General features: G+C 50.4%; 19 protein-coding genes across 19 annotated transcripts; 7 read left to right on the top strand and 12 right to left on the bottom strand.

The window, feature by feature from the left end:
- Window positions 1-12: 12 nt before the first annotated feature.
- NEDG_00477 (uncharacterized protein) lies at window positions 13-2,322 on the bottom strand (the record flags this gene model as incomplete). Its single annotated transcript, XM_067687895.1, has 1 exon — window positions 13-2,322. The coding sequence occupies one exon, from the start codon at window positions 2,320-2,322 to the stop codon at window positions 13-15; it is 2,310 nt and encodes a 769-aa protein (XP_067545603.1).
- Window positions 2,323-2,517: 195 nt separating this feature from the next.
- NEDG_00476 (uncharacterized protein) lies at window positions 2,518-3,354 on the top strand (the record flags this gene model as incomplete). The annotated part of the gene is made up of 1 exon (XM_067687894.1): window positions 2,518-3,354. One exon carries the CDS (start codon window positions 2,518-2,520, stop codon window positions 3,352-3,354), a length of 837 nt encoding a protein of 278 aa, XP_067545602.1.
- Window positions 3,355-3,372: 18 nt separating this feature from the next.
- Window positions 3,373-3,876, bottom strand: NEDG_00475 (U4/U6 small nuclear ribonucleoprotein SNU13; the record flags this gene model as incomplete). Its single annotated transcript, XM_067687893.1, has 1 exon — window positions 3,373-3,876. One exon carries the CDS (start codon window positions 3,874-3,876, stop codon window positions 3,373-3,375), a length of 504 nt encoding a protein of 167 aa, XP_067545601.1.
- Window positions 3,877-3,922: 46 nt separating this feature from the next.
- On the bottom strand, window positions 3,923-4,225 carry NEDG_00474 (uncharacterized protein; the record flags this gene model as incomplete). Its single annotated transcript, XM_067687892.1, has 1 exon — window positions 3,923-4,225. The coding sequence occupies one exon, from the start codon at window positions 4,223-4,225 to the stop codon at window positions 3,923-3,925; it is 303 nt and encodes a 100-aa protein (XP_067545600.1).
- A 30-nt stretch (window positions 4,226-4,255) lies between these two features.
- On the top strand, window positions 4,256-5,050 carry NEDG_00473 (uncharacterized protein; the record flags this gene model as incomplete). The annotated part of the gene is made up of 1 exon (XM_067687891.1): window positions 4,256-5,050. One exon carries the CDS (start codon window positions 4,256-4,258, stop codon window positions 5,048-5,050), a length of 795 nt encoding a protein of 264 aa, XP_067545599.1.
- Window positions 5,051-5,081: 31 nt separating this feature from the next.
- On the bottom strand, window positions 5,082-5,624 carry NEDG_00472 (60S ribosomal protein uL5; the record flags this gene model as incomplete). The annotated part of the gene is made up of 1 exon (XM_067687890.1): window positions 5,082-5,624. One exon carries the CDS (start codon window positions 5,622-5,624, stop codon window positions 5,082-5,084), a length of 543 nt encoding a protein of 180 aa, XP_067545598.1.
- A 95-nt stretch (window positions 5,625-5,719) lies between these two features.
- On the bottom strand, window positions 5,720-5,956 carry NEDG_00471 (uncharacterized protein; the record flags this gene model as incomplete). Its single annotated transcript, XM_067687889.1, has 1 exon — window positions 5,720-5,956. The coding sequence occupies one exon, from the start codon at window positions 5,954-5,956 to the stop codon at window positions 5,720-5,722; it is 237 nt and encodes a 78-aa protein (XP_067545597.1).
- Window positions 5,957-6,220: 264 nt separating this feature from the next.
- NEDG_00470 (asparaginyl-tRNA synthetase) lies at window positions 6,221-7,549 on the top strand (the record flags this gene model as incomplete). Its single annotated transcript, XM_067687888.1, has 1 exon — window positions 6,221-7,549. The coding sequence occupies one exon, from the start codon at window positions 6,221-6,223 to the stop codon at window positions 7,547-7,549; it is 1,329 nt and encodes a 442-aa protein (XP_067545596.1).
- Window positions 7,550-7,683: 134 nt separating this feature from the next.
- NEDG_00469 (ribosomal RNA methyltransferase Nop2) lies at window positions 7,684-8,811 on the bottom strand (the record flags this gene model as incomplete). The annotated part of the gene is made up of 1 exon (XM_067687887.1): window positions 7,684-8,811. One exon carries the CDS (start codon window positions 8,809-8,811, stop codon window positions 7,684-7,686), a length of 1,128 nt encoding a protein of 375 aa, XP_067545595.1.
- Window positions 8,812-8,841: 30 nt separating this feature from the next.
- NEDG_00468 (uncharacterized protein) lies at window positions 8,842-10,176 on the bottom strand (the record flags this gene model as incomplete). The annotated part of the gene is made up of 1 exon (XM_067687886.1): window positions 8,842-10,176. One exon carries the CDS (start codon window positions 10,174-10,176, stop codon window positions 8,842-8,844), a length of 1,335 nt encoding a protein of 444 aa, XP_067545594.1.
- Window positions 10,177-10,224: 48 nt separating this feature from the next.
- NEDG_00467 (2S proteasome subunit beta 2) lies at window positions 10,225-10,968 on the top strand (the record flags this gene model as incomplete). The annotated part of the gene is made up of 1 exon (XM_067687885.1): window positions 10,225-10,968. The coding sequence occupies one exon, from the start codon at window positions 10,225-10,227 to the stop codon at window positions 10,966-10,968; it is 744 nt and encodes a 247-aa protein (XP_067545593.1).
- A 57-nt stretch (window positions 10,969-11,025) lies between these two features.
- On the bottom strand, window positions 11,026-11,685 carry NEDG_00466 (uncharacterized protein; the record flags this gene model as incomplete). The annotated part of the gene is made up of 1 exon (XM_067687884.1): window positions 11,026-11,685. The coding sequence occupies one exon, from the start codon at window positions 11,683-11,685 to the stop codon at window positions 11,026-11,028; it is 660 nt and encodes a 219-aa protein (XP_067545592.1).
- Window positions 11,686-11,711: 26 nt separating this feature from the next.
- NEDG_00465 (uncharacterized protein) lies at window positions 11,712-12,497 on the top strand (the record flags this gene model as incomplete). Its single annotated transcript, XM_067687883.1, has 1 exon — window positions 11,712-12,497. One exon carries the CDS (start codon window positions 11,712-11,714, stop codon window positions 12,495-12,497), a length of 786 nt encoding a protein of 261 aa, XP_067545591.1.
- Window positions 12,492-13,067, bottom strand: NEDG_00464 (uncharacterized protein; the record flags this gene model as incomplete). Its single annotated transcript, XM_067687882.1, has 1 exon — window positions 12,492-13,067. One exon carries the CDS (start codon window positions 13,065-13,067, stop codon window positions 12,492-12,494), a length of 576 nt encoding a protein of 191 aa, XP_067545590.1.
- Window positions 13,068-13,110: 43 nt separating this feature from the next.
- NEDG_00463 (transcription initiation protein SPT3) lies at window positions 13,111-13,902 on the top strand (the record flags this gene model as incomplete). The annotated part of the gene is made up of 1 exon (XM_067687881.1): window positions 13,111-13,902. The coding sequence occupies one exon, from the start codon at window positions 13,111-13,113 to the stop codon at window positions 13,900-13,902; it is 792 nt and encodes a 263-aa protein (XP_067545589.1).
- Window positions 13,903-13,995: 93 nt separating this feature from the next.
- Window positions 13,996-15,609, bottom strand: NEDG_00462 (cerevisin; the record flags this gene model as incomplete). The annotated part of the gene is made up of 1 exon (XM_067687880.1): window positions 13,996-15,609. One exon carries the CDS (start codon window positions 15,607-15,609, stop codon window positions 13,996-13,998), a length of 1,614 nt encoding a protein of 537 aa, XP_067545588.1.
- A 90-nt stretch (window positions 15,610-15,699) lies between these two features.
- On the bottom strand, window positions 15,700-17,367 carry NEDG_00461 (uncharacterized protein; the record flags this gene model as incomplete). Its single annotated transcript, XM_067687879.1, has 1 exon — window positions 15,700-17,367. The coding sequence occupies one exon, from the start codon at window positions 17,365-17,367 to the stop codon at window positions 15,700-15,702; it is 1,668 nt and encodes a 555-aa protein (XP_067545587.1).
- Window positions 17,368-17,672: 305 nt separating this feature from the next.
- Window positions 17,673-21,053, top strand: NEDG_00460 (structural maintenance of chromosome 2; the record flags this gene model as incomplete). Its single annotated transcript, XM_067687878.1, has 1 exon — window positions 17,673-21,053. The coding sequence occupies one exon, from the start codon at window positions 17,673-17,675 to the stop codon at window positions 21,051-21,053; it is 3,381 nt and encodes a 1,126-aa protein (XP_067545586.1).
- Window positions 21,054-21,100: 47 nt separating this feature from the next.
- Window positions 21,101-23,119, bottom strand: NEDG_00459 (uncharacterized protein; the record flags this gene model as incomplete). The annotated part of the gene is made up of 1 exon (XM_067687877.1): window positions 21,101-23,119. The coding sequence occupies one exon, from the start codon at window positions 23,117-23,119 to the stop codon at window positions 21,101-21,103; it is 2,019 nt and encodes a 672-aa protein (XP_067545585.1).
- Window positions 23,120-23,182: the final 63 nt, after the last annotated feature.

Genomic DNA, 23,182 nt, shown 5'->3' with positions numbered 1-23,182 from the left:
GTCAAGTTCGGGTCAGTGCCCGGCGTGTTTGGCAAACACTCGGTCGATAATTGAGAGGCTGTGGACACCGGCCCCCTTTAAAGAGTCGCCCCGGGCGAGGAGGCGGTGGATAATAGCCTCCATTTGAGGCTTTTCGCCCAGAAGAGCCTCTCGCCCCGACACAGCACGGAGTGCGCCAAGGAACAGAGCTGTGTCTTGCTCCTGGATGGATGGCTGGGCCAGAAGTGCGCCAACGCTCTTTTTAAGCACGGAGTCTTCAATAAACGCGTGCATCCTTAGAGCCAGTAAGTATTCGCACGGGGAGAAAGAAGCTACCTGGCGAAGCACCAAAAGACTCTCTGCCCGTGGAAGGTACCTCGCCAGAACGTACGCCCCCCGGTCATTCCTTGAGACTAGAAACTCGAACAAAGCAGCCGCTCTGGAAGCCATGCCGCCCCATCCCTTATAGCACAGCACCACCACACAGAAAGCCAGGGACTCTGAGAGGTCGCTAACTTCCCAGACTTCCTGGTTAGAGATGAAGTAGTTCAAAGACTCGAGGGCCTCTGCGTCCTCAGAGAGCAGAGCGCAGAGAGAGACGACCTGTAACCCGAACACAAACCACTCGGACGCGTCCCTGGACAGCGCCTCTTTAGCCGTTTCAAAGGCCAGGCGCACGCACTGGGGGTCTTTTGAGAGGGCCCCCAGGGAGACAATGTCCCAGAGTCCTCGAGCCTCTCTAAAGTCTCCGGCGGTGTCTATTGACCCGATAAGCTTGTTGCTGCACTCCCGAACAAAGAGGCCGACGTCACCACTGCTCCCTGCCCTCAGTGCTTCAAAGAGTGCGGGTGCCAGGAACTCATTGGGGGGCGAGCAGACCGTTGCTTTTAGCAAGTACTCGCAAATCCTCCGCTCAACTACAACCGTTTGGTCGGTGAAGTTTCTGGCAAGGAGAGCAATCAGGTTGCTTCCAGCGTATCTAATGTACTCGTACTCCTCCGACGGCTCAAGCATTCCAAGCACCTTCACAAAGAGCCTTGCCCCCGTTTCCCTGTCTAGCCCGTACCTCCCAGTCGATACAACCATGGCCATTAGGCTCAGTTGGCAGAACAGCGCCAGGGCCGCCTCTTCATTGGCCGGTCCTTCTCTTTGCTGGAGCAAGCTCTGAACAACGCCCTCGACCAGGCTGCAGGCTATTTTGGAGGCGTGGGTCTGTGGAGAGGCGCGGAGAGTGAAGCTGGTCAGGTAGAGGACACTGGGGTATGCCCGGGGGTCTGAGGCTTTCTCAAGAATGTAGCTGTGTGTTTGTGGGTTGGAAAGGACCAGCTCGGTGATAGCTTCAGCAGCGATGCACCGTTGCAGGTTCATATCTGGCGAAAAAACCACCCTGGTAAATTCCAGGGGCTCATCAACATCCTCAAAGTGCGAGACTCGTGGCAGAAGTGCCTCTATCACGTCCTGGGCGTTGGATACTCTAAAATGGGCGAATGCTCCATTTTCCAGGAGTCCAGTGAAGTATTTCAGGAAGAGTGTTTGCACCCGCTCAGAGAGGGTATCTAAGACTTCAAAGACCTTGAAGGAGTGGGTTAAAAAGATTGACGCATCTTCAAAAGCATCAACGAACCGGCGACAGAGTACATCCAGCACACTGAACATCAGAATAGCGTCGTTGTCTCGGGTTAGGTCACAGCCATTCATTAAGCAGGAGACAAATGGAAGAATGTTCTCTTCAACAAAGTCTGGCAGGTCCTGGGTGATTAGCGAAAGAAAGACTTCAAACAAGGCCGTGTACAGAGACCTGCACCGTGGCTGTGTGCCCGTAGCAGCAATTGTTTCAGCCAGTGCAAGCAGCTTAGGCCCCACCAGACCAATAACTGCGATTATGTCCAGGTATAGCTCATTGCTCCGGGTTAGTGTTCGGTACTTAAGGGCGTATGCTCCTATCATGTGCAGTATTCTAACTGTTTCTTCTCTGTCCACTGGGGAGAGCATCTCTACCAGAAGTTCTACGTCTGAGCTGTCTAGCTTTCTATTCATTAGGGCAAGTGTGTCACAAAGAAGGAGGTGGGTGCGCTCTACAGATACCAATGACGGGTTTAGAATTAATCTGCACGCCTCTTTCAGCACTAACCCATCTAAATGATTCAGCGACTTAGAAACAGATATTTTCAGAAAGATAGCACCCATGCTCTGTGCAGGCTCTGCAGAATCAGCTATAAATTCAAGCAAGCCAAAAACTTCCTCGCTTGATCCTTCCAGTCTTTGTGATTTGGCTTCTGCCTCCTTTCTTTTTGCTGGGTCTAGAGACAAAGACACCAACTCTTTAATCTCCTGAAGATGCATAAATAAAAAAATAAAAACACATTTGGACTGAGCCACTCACTGCCCCACCCCGAACTGACCCAGACCCTACAACCCGAACCAACCCTGCACCCAAAAACAGACCGAGACCCGAAACGTTTTAAAAGGTGCCTATTGGTTTATAATCTGTGAAACAGCGTAAAACAAGTAAATAGTCGTATTCCGGATTGGATTAGTATGAAGATATGCTTTCTACTTGCAGTCGCTGGTATTGGAATAGTTTGGGGCTTTGAGATAGACCCAACTCTCTGCTCGCCAGACAAGATGTACTGCTACGATAGATCCACCGAGTCAATTATTAAGGTGGGGGCCCAAGGGCTTAGCAGCCTTCAGGAAGGAGGGTCTGGGGCAATGGGCAGGGGGAAAGGGTCAACAATATGCAAGGTTCTTGGTGTAACCGAAGAGGCTGTTCCACCCGTTCCCAGTGCCCCACCCGTGCAAGACCTTAACCTCACCCAGCGCATCTCTCCGGAGGAAGCAAGAATGCTGCTCCAAGGACCTGCCCCATTACCACCAGCACCATCATATGCCGCCTGTAAACCTACACCACCACCCACATACACCCCACCACCCACCTATACACCACCACCCACATACACCCCACCACCTACATACACCCCACCACCTGCATACACCCCACCACCTACATACACACCACCACCCACATACACCCCACCACCCACATACACCCCACCACCTGCATACAACCCATTGCCAGGGTACACAGAGCCAAGCCAAAACTGTCCAGCGGTAACAAACGATGCCATCTGCTTCCCACGCCCAAAGAAGAAGTTTCTTCACATACGCTGCTGCAAGCAAACAGTGGTGCCAATGAAAGGCAACCACTACCACCCAATGCCCCGTCCTTGCCCCTGCCCCCATGAAAGTATCTACCAGGAGGGCGAGGGTGCCTCGGGAGTTGTCTATGGAGGAAAGCCCTCAGGAAGTGCTGTAACCTCTCTGATCATGGAAGATCTTCGGCAGCTTTTGAAGCTTAATAGAACCCTGGTATAACGGTATAACGGTTTATTCTTATACGTTGCTCATTTGATCTCTAATTTCGCTAACAAGCTTTGTGATAGACGATTGCTCAGAGTACATAACGACACACCCTGCGACTGGCCTAGTTAGCCCACAGGCTTTTCCGAGAGAGCTTGTGCTTGGCACGAAATAAAATGTCCTGTTCTTGTTCTCGCAGAGATGAACGATAGGCTCAACAATAGCGAATGGCTTAGCGTCTCCGGCAAGGAAGACAAGCTCTGCGTCTCCTTTGTTCAGTCTTTTGATAACCTCATTTACGCCTATTTTTAGCAGGCCGTTGCTTTTGGCCAGTGCAATAAGTGAGTAGACTTTTTTGGTGACTTTGTCCGTGCAGAGGGGTGTAGCTTTGGGGTTAGCTTTGGCAGCGGGTGCTTTGGAGGTCTTTTCTTCTGTTTTTGGTGTTTTTGATGTTTTTGAAGACTCTTTCTTCTCTGATCGTTCTTTTTTTGCTGAGCGGTCTTTTTCTTTCTCCTTCTTGTCGTGTGCTCTGGCCATTTATAAAAAGAAAAACTCTGACTCTTAAGCACCCGAACGCCCAGGCCTACCAGTCAAGAGCACTCTTCCTCTGAAGAAGTGCCTGGTAGATGCGAGGGTGGGTTGCAGCTACTAGTTGGCTGTACTGGTGCTGCTCGGCCCTGGTAGGTTTGTTTGGTATCTGCGAGAGAGCTGTTAGAATGCCAATGCGGTACATTCCAGGGGCTCCACGTGCTATCAGATGGTCTAAGCCATCTTTTACGCCAAGACGTCTATCTGCCCTCTCCCCGCAATTCCCGCAATCTCCAACATCCCCGCAATTCCCGCAATCTCCGACATTCCCCGGACACTCCTCCATAAAATATTTCATTAAAGCTGCCCGTGCATTTTATTTCTTGGCATGTGTTTCATAAAAGAGGTGGCAGAGTCCCTGGAAAAGATCCATCCGCTTGAAAGGGCTGACCACTCGTGGGATAACGTTGGCATTCTTCTGGAGTTTACCAGCACCGAAAGAAAAGTGCTTCTTTGCATCGATCTGACCCATCAGGTTCTTGATGAGTGCGAGGCCCTGGGCGTCTCTTCCGTGGTAGCCTACCACCCAGTTATTTTTTCTCCGATCAAGCAGATCAACCAGAGCACTCCCCTCCTCTACCGCTGCATAAACATGGGCCTGTCAGTGTACACGCCACACACGGCCCTGGATGGAGCCTCTAACGGGATAAATGCCTGGCTTGGCTCGCTCATTCCCAAAACAGAGATCGTTGATACTGTTGGGTTCATTCAGGTGTTTAAGAATCAATCAACCATCAAAGAAATCCTGGTCGCTCTTTCCACCGCCCTCTCGCTTGGGTGTGTCAGGTACGCCCTTGCAGCGACCCACACGCTTGACAGCCTTCCCGAGCAGATTGCTACAGGGGCCGGGTCAAGTGCCCGGTCTTTGAAAAAGCTGGCTGAGGAGGTGCCTGGGGAAAAAGAGAGCACTCGGGCCTTGCCGTCGCTTGTTATCACCGGGGAGGCATCGCATCACGACCTTCTCTTCCTGAACAGGTCGAATGTTTCCGCTATTATCCTGGAGCACTCTCGGAGTGAGCGGGGCTTCCTTCAGAGGGTGAAGGAGCACCTAGAGGAAGACACTGGGGCAGAGGTTCTCGTTTCTGCAGCGGACAGTGACCCAGTGCTTTTTTTCATGAAATAAACGGAGCTCAGAGCTACCTCAAGACCTTTATTTAATTCTCAACTGCTGCCTGCTTCTTAACAACAATTTGTCCGTCAAAGTTTTGGACGAACCATTCCATTGCTTCCTCCTTGGTCACTCGCTGGTTTTTGCCAACTTTCTGCTGTCTCTTCTTTCTCTCGCCAACTCTTCTTCCTGGCTTGGATAGAACGATGCAGAAGTCCATTCCAAAGATACCAATGCTGGTGTCGTACTTAATGCCAAGGTCGATGTGTTCCTGGATGCCAAACCCAAAGGTTCCCGTCTCTGAGAAGCAAGTGTTTGGTAGTTCAAACTCCTTAACTCTGAGTCCTGCCTGGAGGACCTTCAGTGCTTTCTCTCCTCTGACAACTACGTTTGCAGCAATCTTTTCGTTTCTTCTGATTCCAAATGCTCGAATGGTGATTCTAGCTTTGCTGAACATAGGTGCTTGTCCAGTTAGTTGCTCAAGAACCTTGGCTGCTCTGTTGAGGGTGTCATCACTCTTTCCGGTGCAGATGTTTAGGCAGAGCTTCTCAAGTTTTATCCTTTGCATAGGATTCTTTTTTTCTTCCATTTTACTGGGGAGCTAAAAAATATTAAAATATTAGCATGTGTCTGTGGTAGTCTGTGGTTCGGGTGGTATGGGTGGTAGTGTGGTCAACCTATGGTTTAGGCTGGGTCTTTGGCATGGAGGTGTGCATTTACTTTGATTACTCCTTTGCGCGTAGCCTTACAGAGCGGCTCTCCCTCTCCAATTATGTACTTAGGTATCTCCAGGGGAAACTCGCTCACTGGGTAGAGCACCCCTTGTGAGCGGAGAAAGATCTTTCCGTTCTTTAGTTGAAGCACTGAAGCGCCTTCCAGAACGAAGTTCTTTGGGATCTTTATGGCAATTGCTGTTTCCATAAATAAAACTTATTCACTGCTCAGATATTTATTTGGTCAGTGCTAGTGTCGGGGTACGGCACGGGTCAGTGTCGGGGTATGGGTCAGTGTTGGGGCCAGGGTACGGCATGGGCCAGGGTACGGTACGGGTCAGTCCGTGGCCGTTCGTGGCAGGTGCCTAACACAATTTACCAAACACGGCCCAACCACTAACCCACCCCATAACCCAAATACGGCCCCATAACCCGAGCACCAAACTATTTAAGAATAATTTTTTTAGTCATTATGGACATTAAAAAGAGTGCAATACCATACGACATAAAAGACGTGACCAAAGAACTAATCGGGCAACAGATTTACATTACGGGGTGGGTTAGAACCTGCCACGAGGTTGGGAAAAAGATTTTTTTCACTGTTTATTCAGGGGGGCACTTAGCTAAATGCTTCTACAGCGTAACCGAAGACAAACCAAGAGTTCACCTAACCAAGAACACCTCAGTTGAAGTGTTTGGTGAGGTAAAAGCCAACTTTACCAAAGACAGTTTTGACTGCGAAGTGCACGTCAGTGAGTGCAAAGTGTTCGGGGACAAAGCAGCTCCAGGCTTTGAGATTGACAAAGAAACAACGAGTGAGTCTGTTTTGCTTGACCACGGACATCTTCTCCTGAGAGAGCCTGAACGGGCAGCTACCATGAAAATAAGAGCTGAACTGCTTCGCATTACCAGAGAATACTACTACCAGAAAAGCTACACCGAGGTAACACCCCCAACACTTGTCCAAACACAGGTGGAGGGCGGCAGCACTCTTTTTGAGCTGGACTACTTCGGCGAGAAGGCCTACCTCACCCAAAGCTCGCAGCTCTACCTTGAAACTGCCATTCCTGTGTTCAACAAGGTTTACTGCATTGCCTCGTCCTACCGAGCTGAAAAAAGCAACACCCGGAGACACCTGAGCGAGTACACCCACATTGAAGCAGAACTTGCCTGGATAGACTTTGATCGTCTGCTCTCAGAGATAGAAGACCTGATCATCTATATCATGGAGGGGTTCAACAAAGTCTGTGTTCCAATTCTTCAGCAGTTCTCGCTACCTGCTGAGAGCGTAGCTATTCCAGCCAAGCCATTCAAGAGACTGGCACACTCAGAGGCCATTGATATTCTCAGGGAGCACAACGTTCTTCAGGAGTCTGGAAGGCCGTTCACTTACGACGATGACATCCCCGATGCCCCCGAAAGGTTTGTCTGTGAGAAGGTGGGCCAGGGAGCGCCTATTTTCCTCACTAGGTTCCCCGCCCACATGAAGAGCTTTTATATGGAGAGACACGGGGAAGGTCTTACCAACAGTTGCGACCTTCTCTACCCCGGCGTTGGAGAAATCGTTGGGGGGTCAATGAGGCTGTGGAAGCACGACGAGCTTTTAGAAGGCTTCAAGCGGGAGGGTATCTCCCCGGCCCCGTATGCCTTCTACACCGACCAGTCTCTCTACGGGCCCACGCCCCATGGAGGGTACGGCCTAGGCTTTGAGCGGATCATTATGGGGCTGATGCCAAAGATTGTCCACAAAGTAAGACAGGCCTGTCTCTACCCGCGCTTCAACGGCCGATGCACCCCCTAAAGGGGCCACGGTACGGCACCTTACGGGCCACGGTACGGCACACAGTACGTACGGGACAACCTAATAAACGCTTGATGTTTTTTATTGCGTGCTGGATATGGCGTATGGCGTATGGTTATGGCGTATTGGCCCGGTTATTTCGACGTTTTCGATGTTTTCGGCTCATTGGAGACTGTTTTCTGTTTCTTTTGGTATGGCTCTAGGCCCTGCCTCTTCCTGGATGCATCCTGGGCCTTTCTTCGGTCTTCGATCTCTTTCTGGTTAAGCCCGGTCTTTCTTATCTTGGAGACAAAGAAGCCATCGGTGTTGTGGACGTGTGGATAGAACCGGCGGGTCAGTCTTAGCGAGGGGTGGAAGTGGAGGCCTCTGAAGGACTTAAAGCCCTCCCTGCCAATGGGAAGGTCCGTGTCAACCACCCGGGCATTGGGCCGCTTCCTGAGGAGGTAGTCCACGACGTACTCGTTCTCCTCCACCAAAATCGAGCAGGTTGAGTAAACAAGCGTAGCTGTCTCGGGCTTGTGCGAGTCAAGCATGTCGAAGGCTTTGAGAATGAGCCGCTTCTGCTTCATTTGGATGCGCTTAATAATCTCAGCATCTTTGTTTCTCTTGGCCGCAGGGTCCTTTGAAAGCACCCCCGTGCCTGAGCACGGTGCATCAAGCAGCACCTTGTCAGCCTTGTCAATGGGGAGGGCTAGGCCGTCCATGTTCATGCAAACGGTGTTGGTAACCCCCATCCTCTGGATGTTTGCTGCGAGCGAGCAGACTCTTTCTTTGGAGACGTCGTTGGCATAAAGAACCCCGGTGTTGCTCATGAGCGCAGCGATGTGGGTGGTCTTTCCCCCGGGAGCTGCACACATATCAACCACCTTCTCATTCGGCTGGGGGCTGAGCGCCATGACGGGCAGCATCGACGAGGGAGACTGGAGCATGTAAAAGCCGGCCAAGTACTCCGGGGTGGCGCCAATGGGCACGTCTGTGTTGTAAACAACTGCGCCGCAGTCGCTCCACTCAATGCCTTCAACGTTTACTCCCCTGGTGGAGAGCTTGTGGAGGATGGTGCTCCGCTTATCGAAGAGGGTGTTGGTTCTGAGGGTGGCTGGCCGTTTTTTATCTGAGGCAACGATGAACGCGTCTTTTTCCTCGGGGCTAAACATCTCTGTGATCTTATCGAGGAGGTAGTCGTTGTAGGTTGCTTCTATAGCTGTTCCTAGCCTTTCTAAGTTTTGGATTCTCTCGTGTATTTCCTCTACTTCACCGTGCATAATTTTGCAAAAAACAAACGGTGAAAGACTCTATTTATTAGTGGTAAAAAGAACGCCTGCTGTGTGGGCGTGTGGCTGGGCGTGCCCAGAAAGCTTTGGGGAAGAAAGAGGCTCTGTTCGAACCTCGGCCTCTCCCAGGTCTTTGAGGTGTGCTTCAAGAATCTTTTCTCCGGTGCTAAGATTTTTATAGTACAGCCGGTGGTAGCTTCTGATTTCAGTCGCGTTCTTGGTGACGATGTAATTGGCGAGAATGCCCCAGCTCTTGCCTATCTGCGGGAAAAGCAGGGCAAAGGTTTGTCTTTCGTGGGCTTTCCAGTGCTCAACACCGCTCCCCTCCTTTTTCTCTCTGTCCCCCCTTATTCTTGGAACTTTTGTTTCCACGGCTAGGAAGCGTTTGTAGTACTTGTAGTAGGCCTTGACGTCCTCTTCCGTTTTTTTTGGAAGATCGTTGATGTAGTGGGCCCACTTCTTTCCAAGGTCTGGGAGAAGGGTGATGAAGGTGTTTTCTTCCTCGGTGGACCACTCTTGGTGAATAAGCTCCTTCAAATCAACGTCTCTGATTTTTCTGGAGTCTTTGTACGCCCCCTGCCAGGACTTAAGCCTAAAAGTGTACTTCTTGTGGTAGTAGATGTGAATAAGGTCTTTGGTGGTTCTGTACGGAAAGAACTCTTTTTGGATGGCGGAGAAGTCTTTGCCCCGCTTGCCAAAGGCCTTTCTAAGAAGGTTGCTCTCTCCCTTGTAGATGTAAACCCTATTGGCAATAAGATGGGCTTTTTTGGGAGAGATCATCTTGGTGTTGAAAACAAAGGCTGTAACTGTATTGGGAAGAATATCTGGAACGGGTGCTTCGTTAAGAGTGCTCCTTGTCTCTGCGCTGACCAACGAACTTCCTATCACTTCAGCTTCAATGCCCAGCGTTTTTAGCCCCTGGTTCTCTTCCCAGTAAGCTATTTCTTCTTCTATCGAGTACGGAACTGTTTCGTTGAGTTTCTGGCTTAAACCTGCCACCCTCTCTATTTCTTCACTCTCTACCTTCTCTTTTGCTATAATGTATGCTACAACGGAGATAAAGGATGGGGCCGGTGCCTGTGGTGTATCGGCAGCACTGGCCTGGTTGGTGGCCTGGCTATCGGCCTGGTTGGTGGGGGGTGCCGGTGTGGGTGCCGGTGTGGGTGCTTGTGGCGTAGCGGCAGCACCGGGTGGTACAGCATGTCTATATCTATGTCTCTGTGGCGTCCATTGGTGTCTTCTTCTGTACTCCGCTGGTTGTCTGTCTGGATGGGAGTAAGAGAACCTAGAAGACTCGGGCCGCTTTCTTCTCTCTCTTTCGGGGTTATGCCAGCTGTGTCTTCGTTCACCATCCATTCTCCAAAAAGAAAATTGCTATTTCATCTATTTTCTTTTTGTTTTTTCATGAAGGGTCTTTCTACTCCCAGCTTTACTAAAACCGGAACCACCATCGTTGGCATAAAAGGCTCAGACTATGTCGTTTTAGCAGCAGATACAAGATCAACAAACGGTCCGATTGTAGCTAACAAAAACTGCTCAAAAATCCACCGAATAGCTGATAACATCTACTGCTGTGGCGCTGGAACAGCTGCAGACACCTACTTTACCACCCGTATGGCCGAGGCGTCGCTGTACAGGCACCAGCTGAAGTACGAGAGGATACCTTCCCCGATCCACTGCATAAACATCCTTAAAAGGCACCTCTTCCGCTACAGAGGAGCGGTCCAGGCGAGTCTTATTGTTGGGGGCCTCGATGCCGACGGCCCCGTTCTTTCAGGGATCCATCCCCACGGAAGCGTAGACTCTCTCCCGTACACGGCCCAGGGCTCAGGGTCGTATGCAGCCATTGGCATCCTTGAGAGCCAGTACAAGGTCAACATGACGATGGAGGAGGCCGTGGAGCTCGCCTCCCAGGCCATAGAGGCCGGCATCCGCAACGACCTTTACTCTGGGTCCAACATTGACATCTGCACCATTCAGAGCGACCCAGCAGCCACCTTTGCCACCAAGCACACGCGCTCACACAAGGTCATTGGAAAAAAGGAGCCTAGCACCACCTACAGCTACCCCAGGCAAAGCATCCATATCAAAAAAGAGCAGGTCTACTCCCTGGTAAGCGTAACTGATGCTATGGAAATACATGAATAATAAAGGGCCTTGTGGTACACCACGGTACACGGCGCATCACGGTACACGGCATGTGATTTATTGGGTGTGGGTGCTTTGGCCTTGTATGTCTCGCTTGTACTTTTCCTTTAGATCTATGTACATCTGTGAGAGTTTGTCTATCACTGCTTTGTCCCTTAGAGAGATTTCCAGGATCTTTTTCTCGGCAAGGTTCCTGGCTTTGTCCGTCTCAGCAGCCACCTTGGCCGCAACCATTTCCTTTATCTTGTCCTTGAGGCAGGTAGTTACGCGGTGGAGCTTTTCCTCGTACTCTTGTTTGAGAGACTCTTCTTTTTTCTTGTGGAGGACTTCAAGCTCTCTTATCCGGGTTTTGTACTGGTGGCGAAGCTCTCTGACCTCTTTTTCTTTGGCTTTCTTGACCTCTTTCTCAATCGTTCCCTCCATCGTTTCTTTCATGGAGAGAACTTGGCTTTGGATGTCTTTGAGCTTGAAAAGCTCCTGTTCAACGGTGTGGATCTTGTCCAGGTTTGAGGTGTTTTCGTACCTGGTTCGGAAGGGCTCGAGGCTTGTGCTCGGGTTGGTTCGGAAGGGTTCGTGGCTTGGGGCGTTTTCGTACTTGGTTCGGAAGGGCGTGAAGGTCTTTTTCTTGGTTTCTTCGGTGTTTATTTTACCGAGCTCAATCGAGTCCTTGAACTTTTTAGCGAGGTGGTGCACCTCGCTCTCTCCTCCAAACTCCATAAATAAATGAAAAAGAATGTTTGCTGATGTACAAGGAGGACGAGTGCGGAATAATTCGTCTGGTCAGAGCAGACAAGCTAGACAGAGAGATAGACCTGCTCCAAAGAGACCCCATAACCATGAGAACTTACCTGAGTCTTTCCATTGAGTGTCTAAATAAAAAGAAAGACTTTGTCATCGCTGTGGTGGTCCTAGATAGCCCCCAGGATATGATTGATGATTTTCTTCCATCTGAATCAATAAGGAAGGGAATGGTCTATCTTGGGGAAAGCATCAACATGCACCGATTCGAGGTGTCCCTGAGCAATCCAACGGTGCTGTCCATCTTCAAGAAAGACGTCCGCGACCCCATCTCCCAGGGCGCTATCAAAGGCATCTACTACTACAACCTGCCCTACCTGCAACTAGGCACCTTCCTTACGCCGGTGGTGTCTCGGGCTATCCAGGCCCGGGACAAGGGCCCTGACTGTACGCCAAACCTTTTGAACGAGATGATGGGTCTTCTGCCAATTCTACTGACCACCACCTACATTGGCCGGGACGAAGACTATGCCAAGAACAGCGTTTTCCACCAGTACCTCCAAAGCTGCAAAATCCTTGAGGACCTTCCCTGTCCCAAAGAAGCCAGTGAGCGAGCCATCGAGCAGGAGAGGCAAATCATCTACCTCTCCCTGCTTGGGCTGATTTTTTGGTCTATTCTAGCATGCTGCTTCCAGATGTACCACCAGATTATCTCCATGGTTATTATTATTGCGCATCTTATTACGGGCGGGATATGCCTGCTCCTGGTGTGGGTCAACCGGATCCTATAGGGCTGCTCCAGCCACCTGCTTGTTGTAATATATACCATTTAGTCTGTATTGAATGTAGCCAGCCAGGTGCGCTATGGGGATAATTGGCTGCTGGGAGGTGAAGGAGCTATCTATAAGCGGGGATATGTCTTTAATGGGGGAGTTCTGGACAATGCAGAGGTGGACTTTCAAGGAGAGAGCGACAACTGCAAACAAGGCCTTTGCTCGGGGCGGAGTGTCTCCCTCCAGGGCCGCCCTTTCAGCAACGCCTAAGGCCTTGTTTATCGAATTTATCGAATTTATCGAATGTGTCGACCGCTTGCCACTATTTAGGCCGCCCAGGGTGGCCACAACTGACTCCAGCCACAGCCTGTGGGCCAGGGGGCGGTTGGTAGCTAAGCAGGCTGCTCCTTTCTGGAACAGGTCCTCAGCCGCTCTGAAAGGGTCTTTTGGGGGCTGTTCTTTTACATCTTTCAAGAAGGTTGGATATTTTCCTCTGGCAGTTATTGGGGCGTCAAAGTATTGAAGATCTACAAGGGAAAGAAAAGAGCGGCGCAGGTCCAGGTCGGGCGGTGCAGAGGTCCCAGGCATGTAGAAAAAATAAAAGGAGCAGAACCTCTGTTTGCAAATATTTATGACTCATTCCCAGTCACAGGTGAAAATAGACTTTGGCACCCTTGCAAAGCCGGGGGAAAAAGAGAAAGAAACCCAAAGCTATCAATCGGAGATAAAGTCTATGATGTACGCGTGTGGCGATGTGCGCACGCCAGAAAAGGAATCAAGCCTCTACATTGAGCAGATTGTTTACGCGCAGATGAAAAGACTTCTTGAAAAAAGCACCGAGGTATCCAGGCTCAGGGAAAGTAAGCACACAACGATAGAAGACGTTGTTTTTGTTCTGCGTAAGCACCCATGCCGCGTTAAAAAGCTCTCAAACTACATCATTTTCAAAGATGTCCGAAATAAGGTCAAAAGAGAAGTTGTTTCACTCAGCACGCGGACGGACAACCGGCTTAAGTACGGGTGGCTTCTGGCAAACACCTACGAGAACGTAGATGAGCTAAAAGAAAGACTTCTCACGATTGACCGAATGACCGAAAGAATGACCAAAGAAGAGTATTTGGACTTTACAGAGTGCAGGCAAGCATCGTTCACGTTTAGGAAGATGAAAAAGTTCAAGGAGTTCCTTAACACGGACTACAAGATAAAAGATGACATTGTGGACATCCTTGGCTTTGTTGCCTGTGAGATAGTTTTTGACATTGTTAGCCTTGCAGGAGAGATAAGCTCAAAGAAGCTCAAGAAAACAGACGAGCAGCCAAACGTCCAAGGCATGTTCAGGATCAAGCCCAGAAAAGTTCCAATCTCCATTCCCGACATCGACGAAGCGTGCAGGCGCCTAAAAGTTCTTGGAATACTCTGCTAGCCCGTTACCAACCCTATGCACTGCCTTACCATTTATTACGCATTGCGCCATGCTGCATTACGCTACCCATTACGCTACCCATTACGCTACCCATTACGTTGACGCAGCTCTAAGATTGAGCATCTTGGCAGATGCTATCTTGATATAGTCGACCCTGTATGCGTCGCTTTCAATTAGAAGCTTTAGCTCGGTTGGTGTTCTATACTCTTCTGAGAGGTAGAGCGCTGCCAGCCCTGCCACGTGTGGGGAGGCCATTGACGTCCCTGAAAGTGCTTTGATGGTGCTTTTAAGGAACGAGCTGGGTATTTGCACTCCTGGGGCATAGACGTTGACACACTTCCCTGTGTTGCTAAACGGTGCAATGTTATCTGTTTTATCAATGGCTCCAACCGTTATTGCCGCTTTAATTGAGGCGGGAGAGTAGCTGCAGGCATTGGAAGCGTCGTTTCCGCCCGCCACAACCAGGGTAACTCCCATCCCCATTGCTTTATCTGCCATTATGTTAAGAACTTCGCTTTTCACGCCGCCCAGGCTCATGTTAACCACGGATTTTGGCGTGTTTTCCATCCTGATTCTTTTGTGGTGCTCCTTCATGACGTAGACTAGCCCAAGCACAGCCGACTCAGTTGTTCCGTGCCCCAAACCTGACAAGATCTTAACGGGAACCAGAGTTGCCTTTTTTGCCACGCCCGTATTGGTTCCGGCAATGGTTCCTGCACAGTGTGTTCCGTGTCCGTTATCGTCCTCGGCATCAAGGGTGCCGCTAATGATGTTGATGCCACTGGAAACTCTTCCCAGAAACTCTGGGTGGTCCCTTTGTATCCCAGTGTCTAGCACGTAGACCACCACCCCTGCGCCACCAGTTTCCGGGTAGACGTACGTGTCGAGGGTGTAGACACTTTTGCGCTGGGCTACGCGGCTGATGCCCCACGGCGCTGCATTTTGAGTCACCAGGCCTTTTGAATCGACTGGGTAGTGCATCTGTTCGAGAATAAATTGTTTAGACTCACTCTCTGTCATGTTTTTGGGTCCAGGCATGGGTCCACAGATGGGTCCAGGCATGGGGCCTGTTTCAGGCTCGTTAGATGGGAGGCATGGCAGGTTTGTGACTCCGTTATATCGCAGGGCCTCTGGCTGGCCGTGTGAAACCAGGGAAGAAACATATATCCATGGAAGGAGGGGGTGCTTCTTGTGGCGGTGCTTCCGGTAGATCTTTTTAATAGGCTGCCTTCTAAAGTGTCTTCTTCCTTTGATAATGTTGTGTCTTGCCTTGATAGCTCGCTCGGTGTGAAGCGTTTCAGAAGGGCCCCCCCTTATCAGCGCATTGAGGGCGTTGGTGTCCACTGGTATTTCACCGACTGGGCGGTTTTCTGGGTCTTCGAAGACCTGGATCTGGTACTCCTGGTTTTCCTCGACTGCAAGCACTTCAGGTCTTTGCTTTATCTCTGCTGCAGCTGCTTCCGTGAGGTTTCCACTGTACCCTGATATTCCGGGGGCGCTAAACCCTTTGACGTCCTCTATGTGGATGTTTCTTTCCTCAATCCAGGCCTTGTGCGCCACAGAAACCTGGGCCTCTGGTGCGTCGTTCAAAAGCACAAGGTATCTTTTCGCGTGGCAAAGAGAAAAGAGCAAGGCTCCACACCCGAAAACGCTTGTCCACGTAACTGTTCTTCTGGAACCCTGGTCTTTCTCTAGCAGACGAGCCATTCCCTGTTCGTCTTTTTGCTGTTTCCGTCTAAATAGGGAATCTCACACACTGCCTCATCTCAAGACAAATCCTCAGAAACTTTATTACTCCTATCCCAGCACAGCGTATGCAACAACACCAATGACTGTTATCGTGGCTGTAGTTATACTTGCATACGAAATGACTTTTTTGGAGGTCGGGCTAAAACTGCTGGACTCTTCCACAGATATTTTTTGGTAAGCTTTCTTTTTTAAAGGCCCAGACTTGGCCAGCCTCTTTTTGGGGGCGTCCAAAGGAGAGAGCCCCTTTCCAAGCACAACGCTTCTAAACACGCCTGAAAGAGCTTCGCTGTGCTCAATGCTGGCCTTGAAGCTTTCAAAGAGTGTGTCCTTGCTCCAAAGCTCGTTTGAAAAACAGAAGAACTTGTAGAGAATCTCTTCGCTGCAGATAACGCTCTTGCACGTCTTAAGGTGGGTGTAGATGTAGTAAAACACCGACTGGATCAAAATCTCTGCCTGCTCATCCCTTTGGATGGCGTAGTTGATTCCTGGCTGGATAACTTCTCGAATTTCCTTCAGCTCTTGCAGGTGCGAGTGCTCCTCCGTGCATGACTCCAGAATGAAGCACACCGTCTCCAGCACCCCATTCAGCGAGAAAAGGTTGCTTCTGTTGTAGGTTGGAACGAACTTTTCACTGCTGGTCGTGTAGTACTGCCCCAAAGCACTGCCTGCGCGGTAGTTGGCACCAATGTCAACCTTGGCAATGAAGTTGTCTGGGTAGATTTCTCGCCCAAGGTTTCTTTCCTCGATGTTTATAACGCTGGCATCGATGCATTTGTACATGGGGGGGTAGAAGTACTCCTCTGCGCCCGTAAGCGTTCCCTTGGCAATCTTCTGGATCACTGTACTCCCAAGTCTTTCAATCGAGGTGGCGCCAACCATAGCCTTGCCAAAATCAGCCAAAGAGAAGAAAAGGTTTTTCAGGTAGTCGCACTCTTCAAGGTAGATTGGACTCTCCACACCCTCTGACTGAAGAATTCCAACAACACTTGCCTCGGCAGGTAGGTTGAAAAGTTTGGCCCGCGACAGCCCACCGCGTGGATAGTTCCTCAGCACGGGCCCTGCTGGCGTTTCGTCCTGGCAGTAGAGGTCCTGCATAAGAATGATGTTCAGAATGGCTGCTTCGCTGTGAATTGACCCACCGCTAATTTGTGCCTCAATCGCTTCGAGTAAGCTGCCGCTGCTAAATACAATGTGGGCGTTGCTGGTTCGCATGTTTAGCACCACTTTGTCCATTTCAAGGTCTGACCACTGCACCGTGTTGACCACAAGGTTGCTGGGCAGGCTGCTAAGCTCTGCGAGTGGAACGTCTATCCTAAACAGCCGTGTTTCTGGCTCAGCCTCCAAGAACCTTTTTAGGAGAAGAACCTTTTGGCAGGTCAGGGAAATGTTTGTGAACAGAGGCAAACTATGGTCCACATCTATCTTGATGGAGAAGTGCTTGTTGGCTGAAGGGAAAAGAATGCTTGACACCCCCACCCCGCTCTTCTGCGCGCTCTTCGGCCCGCTCCTTACAGAAGCATCTCCGTTTTCTGCCTCTTTAGCTGGCAGACTGAACATGTTCCAATGCCTGTCCCGAAAGACCTGGCTAAAGCTCTTATCTGACACCTTGTTGCTGGTTCGGCCACCATACACACTGAACAACCCGTCTGTGTCTCCGTGGGCCCATGCCTGAGAGACCGTGCACGCGAGCATTGACAGAAAGACAACTTTTGACATACAGCCGTGGAAGACAGACTATTTATGCTTCCTTAGCTGATAAATGAAAAAATCACAAACAATACACCAACACTATCTCTGTGTTGACATCCCTACCTTGGCCTGTAGAAGGGTCTTGGTCAATGGCCAGCTCAAAAGTCAATGGCTAGCTCAAAAAGTCATCAATGCGCATGGGTTTGGGGGTAGAGGCCAACTTCCCAGGGTCCCGGGCAAGAATGTTTGCAACGTACGTCCGGCAGCTGCACCTTTGACAAATAACTTCTAAACCGTCCCCCACCACCCTTGTTCTTGCCGTAACGACTGGGATGGACAAAACCAGACATTTTGAGCAAAACGCTGCCCTATCAAGCGGATCGATGGAAAAGTGCCCAAGTCGAGATGCATTCTTTATCTTCTGGATAATAACGCCTTCCACGCCGTTCTCATACGCCCACACAACCAAAGAGAACAGGTACTTCAAATTAGCGGTGCTCATTCTTTTATTCTCGGAGACAATTAATTTTATGTTCCTTGAAGAAGTCGAAATAGAAGGGTTCAAGAGCTACGGGGCCAAAACGAAAATAGGACCAATGGACAGGAGGTTTACAGCAATTACTGGGCTGAACGGCACGGGAAAGAGCAACATTCTTGATAGTGTTTGCTTTGTTTTGGGGATAGACTGTCCCAGGCTTTTGCGGAGTGGCAGCATGAAAGACCTTATTTTCAAGCACGGGCGGTCCTCAAAGGGCGAAGCCAGGGTCACTCTTAGGTTTAGCAACGACGATGCAGCCACGAGTCCTCCGGGGTATGAGGGCATGGAAAGCGTTTCAGTGACCCGGGTCATCACCGAGGACGGGAAGACCAAGTACCTGCTCAACGGGCACAACGCAACAAGCAAAAGCATTACCCGGTTCCTGCAGTGTGTAGGTCTCTCAGCGCCCAAGAAGAGCTACCGAGACGACACCGGCGCTAAAAAGTACGACAAGCCCGAGCCTCCCTACTTCATTGTCATGCAGGGCCGGGTTGGCAAAATTCTCAGTATGAAAGGGGCCCAGTTCCTAACGCTTTTGGAGGAGTGTGCAGGCACCAGCATTTTTCGGGCGGAGAAGCACAAGGCGTATGCGACCTTGGAAAAAAAGGAGAAGAAGCTGGCTGAAACCCAAGAAACTCTGGCCAAAACGATCTTTCCCTTCCTTGAGCGGTTGCGCCTGGAAAGGAAAGAGTTTTATGAGTCACGGGAAGCCCAAAAAAAGCGTGCTTCGCTCAAAGAGACCATCAGTGCCCACGAGAGTGCGATTGCTGCCATTGAGGCTGAACAGCTAGCTGAGGAAATGGCCCAGGTAGCAGAGAGGAGTGCAGAGATAGAAAAGGAGGTTGAGGCGCTTTCCAGCGAGCTTGTTTCAAGCAAAGAGGGTGTGGCAGATGCAGACATCATCACACTTCAGGAAAGAATCGATGCCAAAGAAAGAGCTATCTCTCAGATGATGGTGGAAACGCTTGAGGAGACAAAAGCCCGAGCCACCAGGCACCTCGATAGAGGAAAAAGCGACCTAAACCAGGTTTTAGAGAAGTATGCCAAGACCCAGCTGCTCATTCGGCCCGAGCTGGAAGAAAAAGCGCTTCCCGAACGCCTCCGCCCCGAGCAGTCCCTTCACGAGGTCATTGTCCACCTTGAAGCCTCCCTTGAGGCAAACATCGGGGGGTTCACTGAGAAGGAAAAGGTGCTAAGAAAGGAGCTAAGCGCCAGGGGGGGCGTCCGAACGACCCGGATCGAAAAAGAAAGGGAGAAGGAGCGGCTCTCGGCAGAGATAGACACTCTCTACCAAGCCTCCCAGAACACAGCCACTGAAATGGAAGGCATTGAGGACCGGCACACAATCAGCGAGGAGCAGGCGCAAACAAACATTGATTTGCACCAGAGGACGCAGCCAGAAAGGATCCAGCAAATAAGAAGGGAGATAGAGGACATCAGGTCTTCTCTCAAGTATCCCTGTCTCCCAGGTGTGCACGGAACACTCTCTGAGCTTATCAAGGTGCTGTGCCCCGAGAACGTTACTGCAGTTGGGGTGGTCCTTGGGGGAAGGAAAGACTTTGTGGTGGTGGACGACGAAAAGGTTGGAAAAGGCGTCATTGACCATGCGTCGACCCAGGGAAGGAGGGTAGACGTCATTCCCCTCTCCAAGATAGTCTCCAGGGGTCTAAGCACCCAAAAAGAAGATGCCTCCCGGCAGTACGGGTGCATGCCTCTAATTGAGGCACTTTCCTACCCCAGAGAGCTAAAACAGGCGGTTGAGTACGTTTTTGGGGGATACATCCTTGCTCCAGATAGAAAAACAGCTATTGCGCTCAGGGACAGGGAGTCGCTTACCTCGGTGACCAAGGAGGGGGAGTTGTTTGACCGGCGAGGCACGATCACTGGAGGAAACATTGACACGACTAAGTTCAGGTTCGAAGAATCAAAAAAACAAAAACTTTCAGGCCTTGAGGATTCACTCGCTGCAGCCAAAGAAACACTCCGAGTCTGCCCTCTTGAGCTTCTTCTGCCGTCCAGACGTCTTCTGGAGCTTTCGCGGGAAAGAAGGGTGCAGCAACAATCGATCCAGAAGTGTACAGCCTCACTGTCCGCGCTTAACTCAGACGAAGACCCAAAAGAAGACGATCTCCTCCAAACATCTGCAGCACTCGTTGGGGTTATCAATCTCCACAAAGAAGTAGCCAACATCAAGCAAACGGTCCAAAGCCACCTGGCTGAGGTAGAGAGACTCTCCGGGGCGCTAGCCCAGAAAAAAGAGGAGCGCAGGGCCATTCAGCGGGAGGTAGAAGGTCTGGAGGCCCAGAAGCTTGCCGGCATCCAAAAGAACGAAGTCAACCGAGCCAGGCGGTCAATTCAGGTCCGCGAGGAAAAAAGAATCAGGGACACGCTCACGGCCCTTAAAAAGGAGCAGAGCCGGCACCAGAGCAAGCTACAAAAGCTGTCCCAGGCGCTAGCCCACACCCAAGCCAAGGCCCACCCGCAAACCCAAGAAAACAAAAACCAACTACCTGACCACCGAGCCAGCCCGAACACACTTGAAGGGCTAAGAAAAGACCTGGCCCGGGCGCAGGCCGAGTACGCCGTTATTCTTAAGGTGCCCAAAAAAGACATCAACCCGAAAAACATCGAGCTGCTCGAAAAGAACGAAGAGCTTGAAAAAACCCTCAAAGAGAGGATAGCTAAGCTCCAGAAGAACAAAGACACCATCCAAAAGTCAATTGAAAGATTGAATGTTCTAGAAAAAGAAACAATCACCAAAGTTTTTAATTCAGTTAATGACCGAATAGGGAAATATGTTAGATACTTTATCCCGAGTGGTGATGCCAAGCTTGAAGCCGTCGGGGACTCTCCCATGAACGGGGTAGAACTGCTTGTTAAGATAGGAACCTGGAAAAAAGGACTGACCGAGCTAAGTGGGGGGCAAAAGTCTATCTGCGCCCTCAGCCTTATCTTCTCCCTTCTCAAGTCGCGGCCCTCCCCCCTGTACATTCTTGATGAGATAGACGCCGCCCTTGACGCCAGCCACACCGAGGCCATGGGTCGGATGGTTCAGTCAGAGTTTCAGGGCTCACAGTTTTTGGTTGTTTCTCTTAAGGATGGGATGTACCACAACGCCAACGTTCTTTTCCAAACGTACCTCCGAGAAGGCACCTCCGGTGTCCAAAGAATGTAGCGTACTGTGCCCCGAAACCTCGCAAAACCCCGAAAAACCCGAAAAACCTAGTAAGGTAGTTCGTATCTCTTGAACGCATTAAAGAGGGCTGTGGCAAGTTCAGGGTTGCTCTGAACAAGGGTGTTTCTGGAGACACTGACGTACTGGCCAAGGGTGTGTGGAAGAGCGCATCCAACAAACACAATTGTGTTCCACAGAAACTTAGCCTCCTCTATCTCCTCCTGCGGTGTAAGCTCTGGAGCAGGCTCGCCCGCCTCTTTATTGGGCGAAAAGGGCGCAAGGAGTGGCTCTGCTGTTTTCAGGCGCTCCAAAACATCCTCGGGTAGTGCCGGGACAATCGAGGAACACATTTCCTGTGTTAGCTGCACCCCCTCTCTCCCAAGCACCTCGCAGAGATAGAGAAGAATGTCGTAGGCATTGAGCGAGGAAAAGATGTAGAGCAAAGCAATAGAGAGAGACTCCGTTGCAGTGAACGACACCCGAAAAAACGACTTAATGAAAGCCTCAATAACAAACTTGACCTCATTAAGACTGTTCCCTCTAAGTACCTCCCCAGAGGAGTAGATGCACAGCCACAGGCCAATGACCATTTCCTTTGACGACATTCCCTCGTCCTTTACCTCCCGGGTGTACTCGTTGGCTATGCCTGTGCAGTAGAGAGAGGTGTCTAAAAACACCGTGTAAAACTCCCGGCTTCTTTCAAGGTGGAAAAGCATGGCCTTGGAGTAGTCGGGGAAGTAGTTAATAAACTCTTTCACTCTACAGGACCTGTTCTCTCTAACGAGGCGGCGGATGATCTTTTCCCTGGCCGTGCACACCTCTGTGCTGATAACCTCCATCAGAACGTTAACCTCCGTTTTTAAGGTAGGCCAGGTAAAAGTCATCTTTTTAACAATCAGCTGGTAAAAGGGAAGAGATCTTCTGTTTTCGGTGTTTTTGTAGATCCTTTGGAGAATGCTCTTCTTTTCTTTGGTCTTGGCCGTGACCATGACTCTGTCTTCATCTACGTACCCAATGACCGTGCCGTCAGGTATGGAGCTAAGCGTCTTTTTCAGCTCTACCCGGGTGGTGTTGATACCAACCAGGTACGGGACAGGCGTTTCAATGAGCTTAACGTACTCTGGGTGGTTCGGGAGGGGCACGCAGAGAAGCCCTTTCCACCGGTACGGCATAATTGAGGAAATAAGTGCTTGGGCGTAATTAACCAGAATGTCTGTGTCCTGGGAGATAAGAATAACCCGGTGCTCCAAAAGCAGGTGGTAGAGCAGGTCAAAGAAAAAAGACCGCGACGAAAGAACTGGAGCTCCTATCAGCGTTTCCTTAAAGAGGTAGTTGCTGCTTACTTTGGGCTGCTCTACCTGCACCACCTCTTTAAGCCGGGTGCATATGTAGGTATTGTACTTGGTAATTGCCTGTAACAGGCTTTCTTTGGTAAGCGTATGGCTTAGCAGAACCAGGCTTATCTCTTTGTCTATGCCGTTGTCTATGTGGTTGCCGCGTATTCCCAGGAGGTAGAGAATCTCTCCTTTGGTGTTAAACATTTGGGTAGATATCTCTGTACCTGACAAACACTTTTCCAGCCCAAACCACATTTCTACCTCTGGCCGCGGTTTCGGGTATATTTCTACCTCTGGGCGTGGGGTGTTTGGTTGGGGGGCGGCTGTGGGCGTGTTTGGCCGGGGCGTGTGCGCGGGTGAAGCGCCCTCTGTGCTAACAATCTGTTTGTCCACCAAAACAGCCTGGGTCAGTGTTCGGGTGGTGGCTCGGTACTTGAGGACAAAGATCTGGCCACCAATGGTCACAGCGTATCCAGTAGGCCTCTCCTCCCGTGCTAGGAAGTACTCTCGCTTGGGTGCGCCCTTCTTCCGCTCAATGAGGATAACACCTTTTTTTGGCTGTTCTGATTCTCTGTCAATGAAGTTGAACAAGAGGATTCTTCCGTTTCTATCAAGCAAAACCTCTGAGTACACCAGCTCATCCTTTATTTCCACTATTCTCATTGTTGTGATGGGAAGTGGGAGTGGCTCTCTAGGCGGAGGTCTGACTACGATGTAGAACTCGTGCATAAAACAAAATTAGCCCGATTATTTATTTCATTATTTGGGCCTGTGCCGTGTTGTGGGCCTGTG

Source organism: Nematocida displodere (assembly GCF_001642395.1).
Source record: "Nematocida displodere strain JUm2807 chromosome Unknown 1, whole genome shotgun sequence".
NCBI lineage: Eukaryota > Fungi > Microsporidia > Nematocida > Nematocida displodere.
The sequence above is the reverse complement of the archived record's forward strand: the minus strand, read 5'-3'. Positions and strand labels throughout refer to the sequence as shown.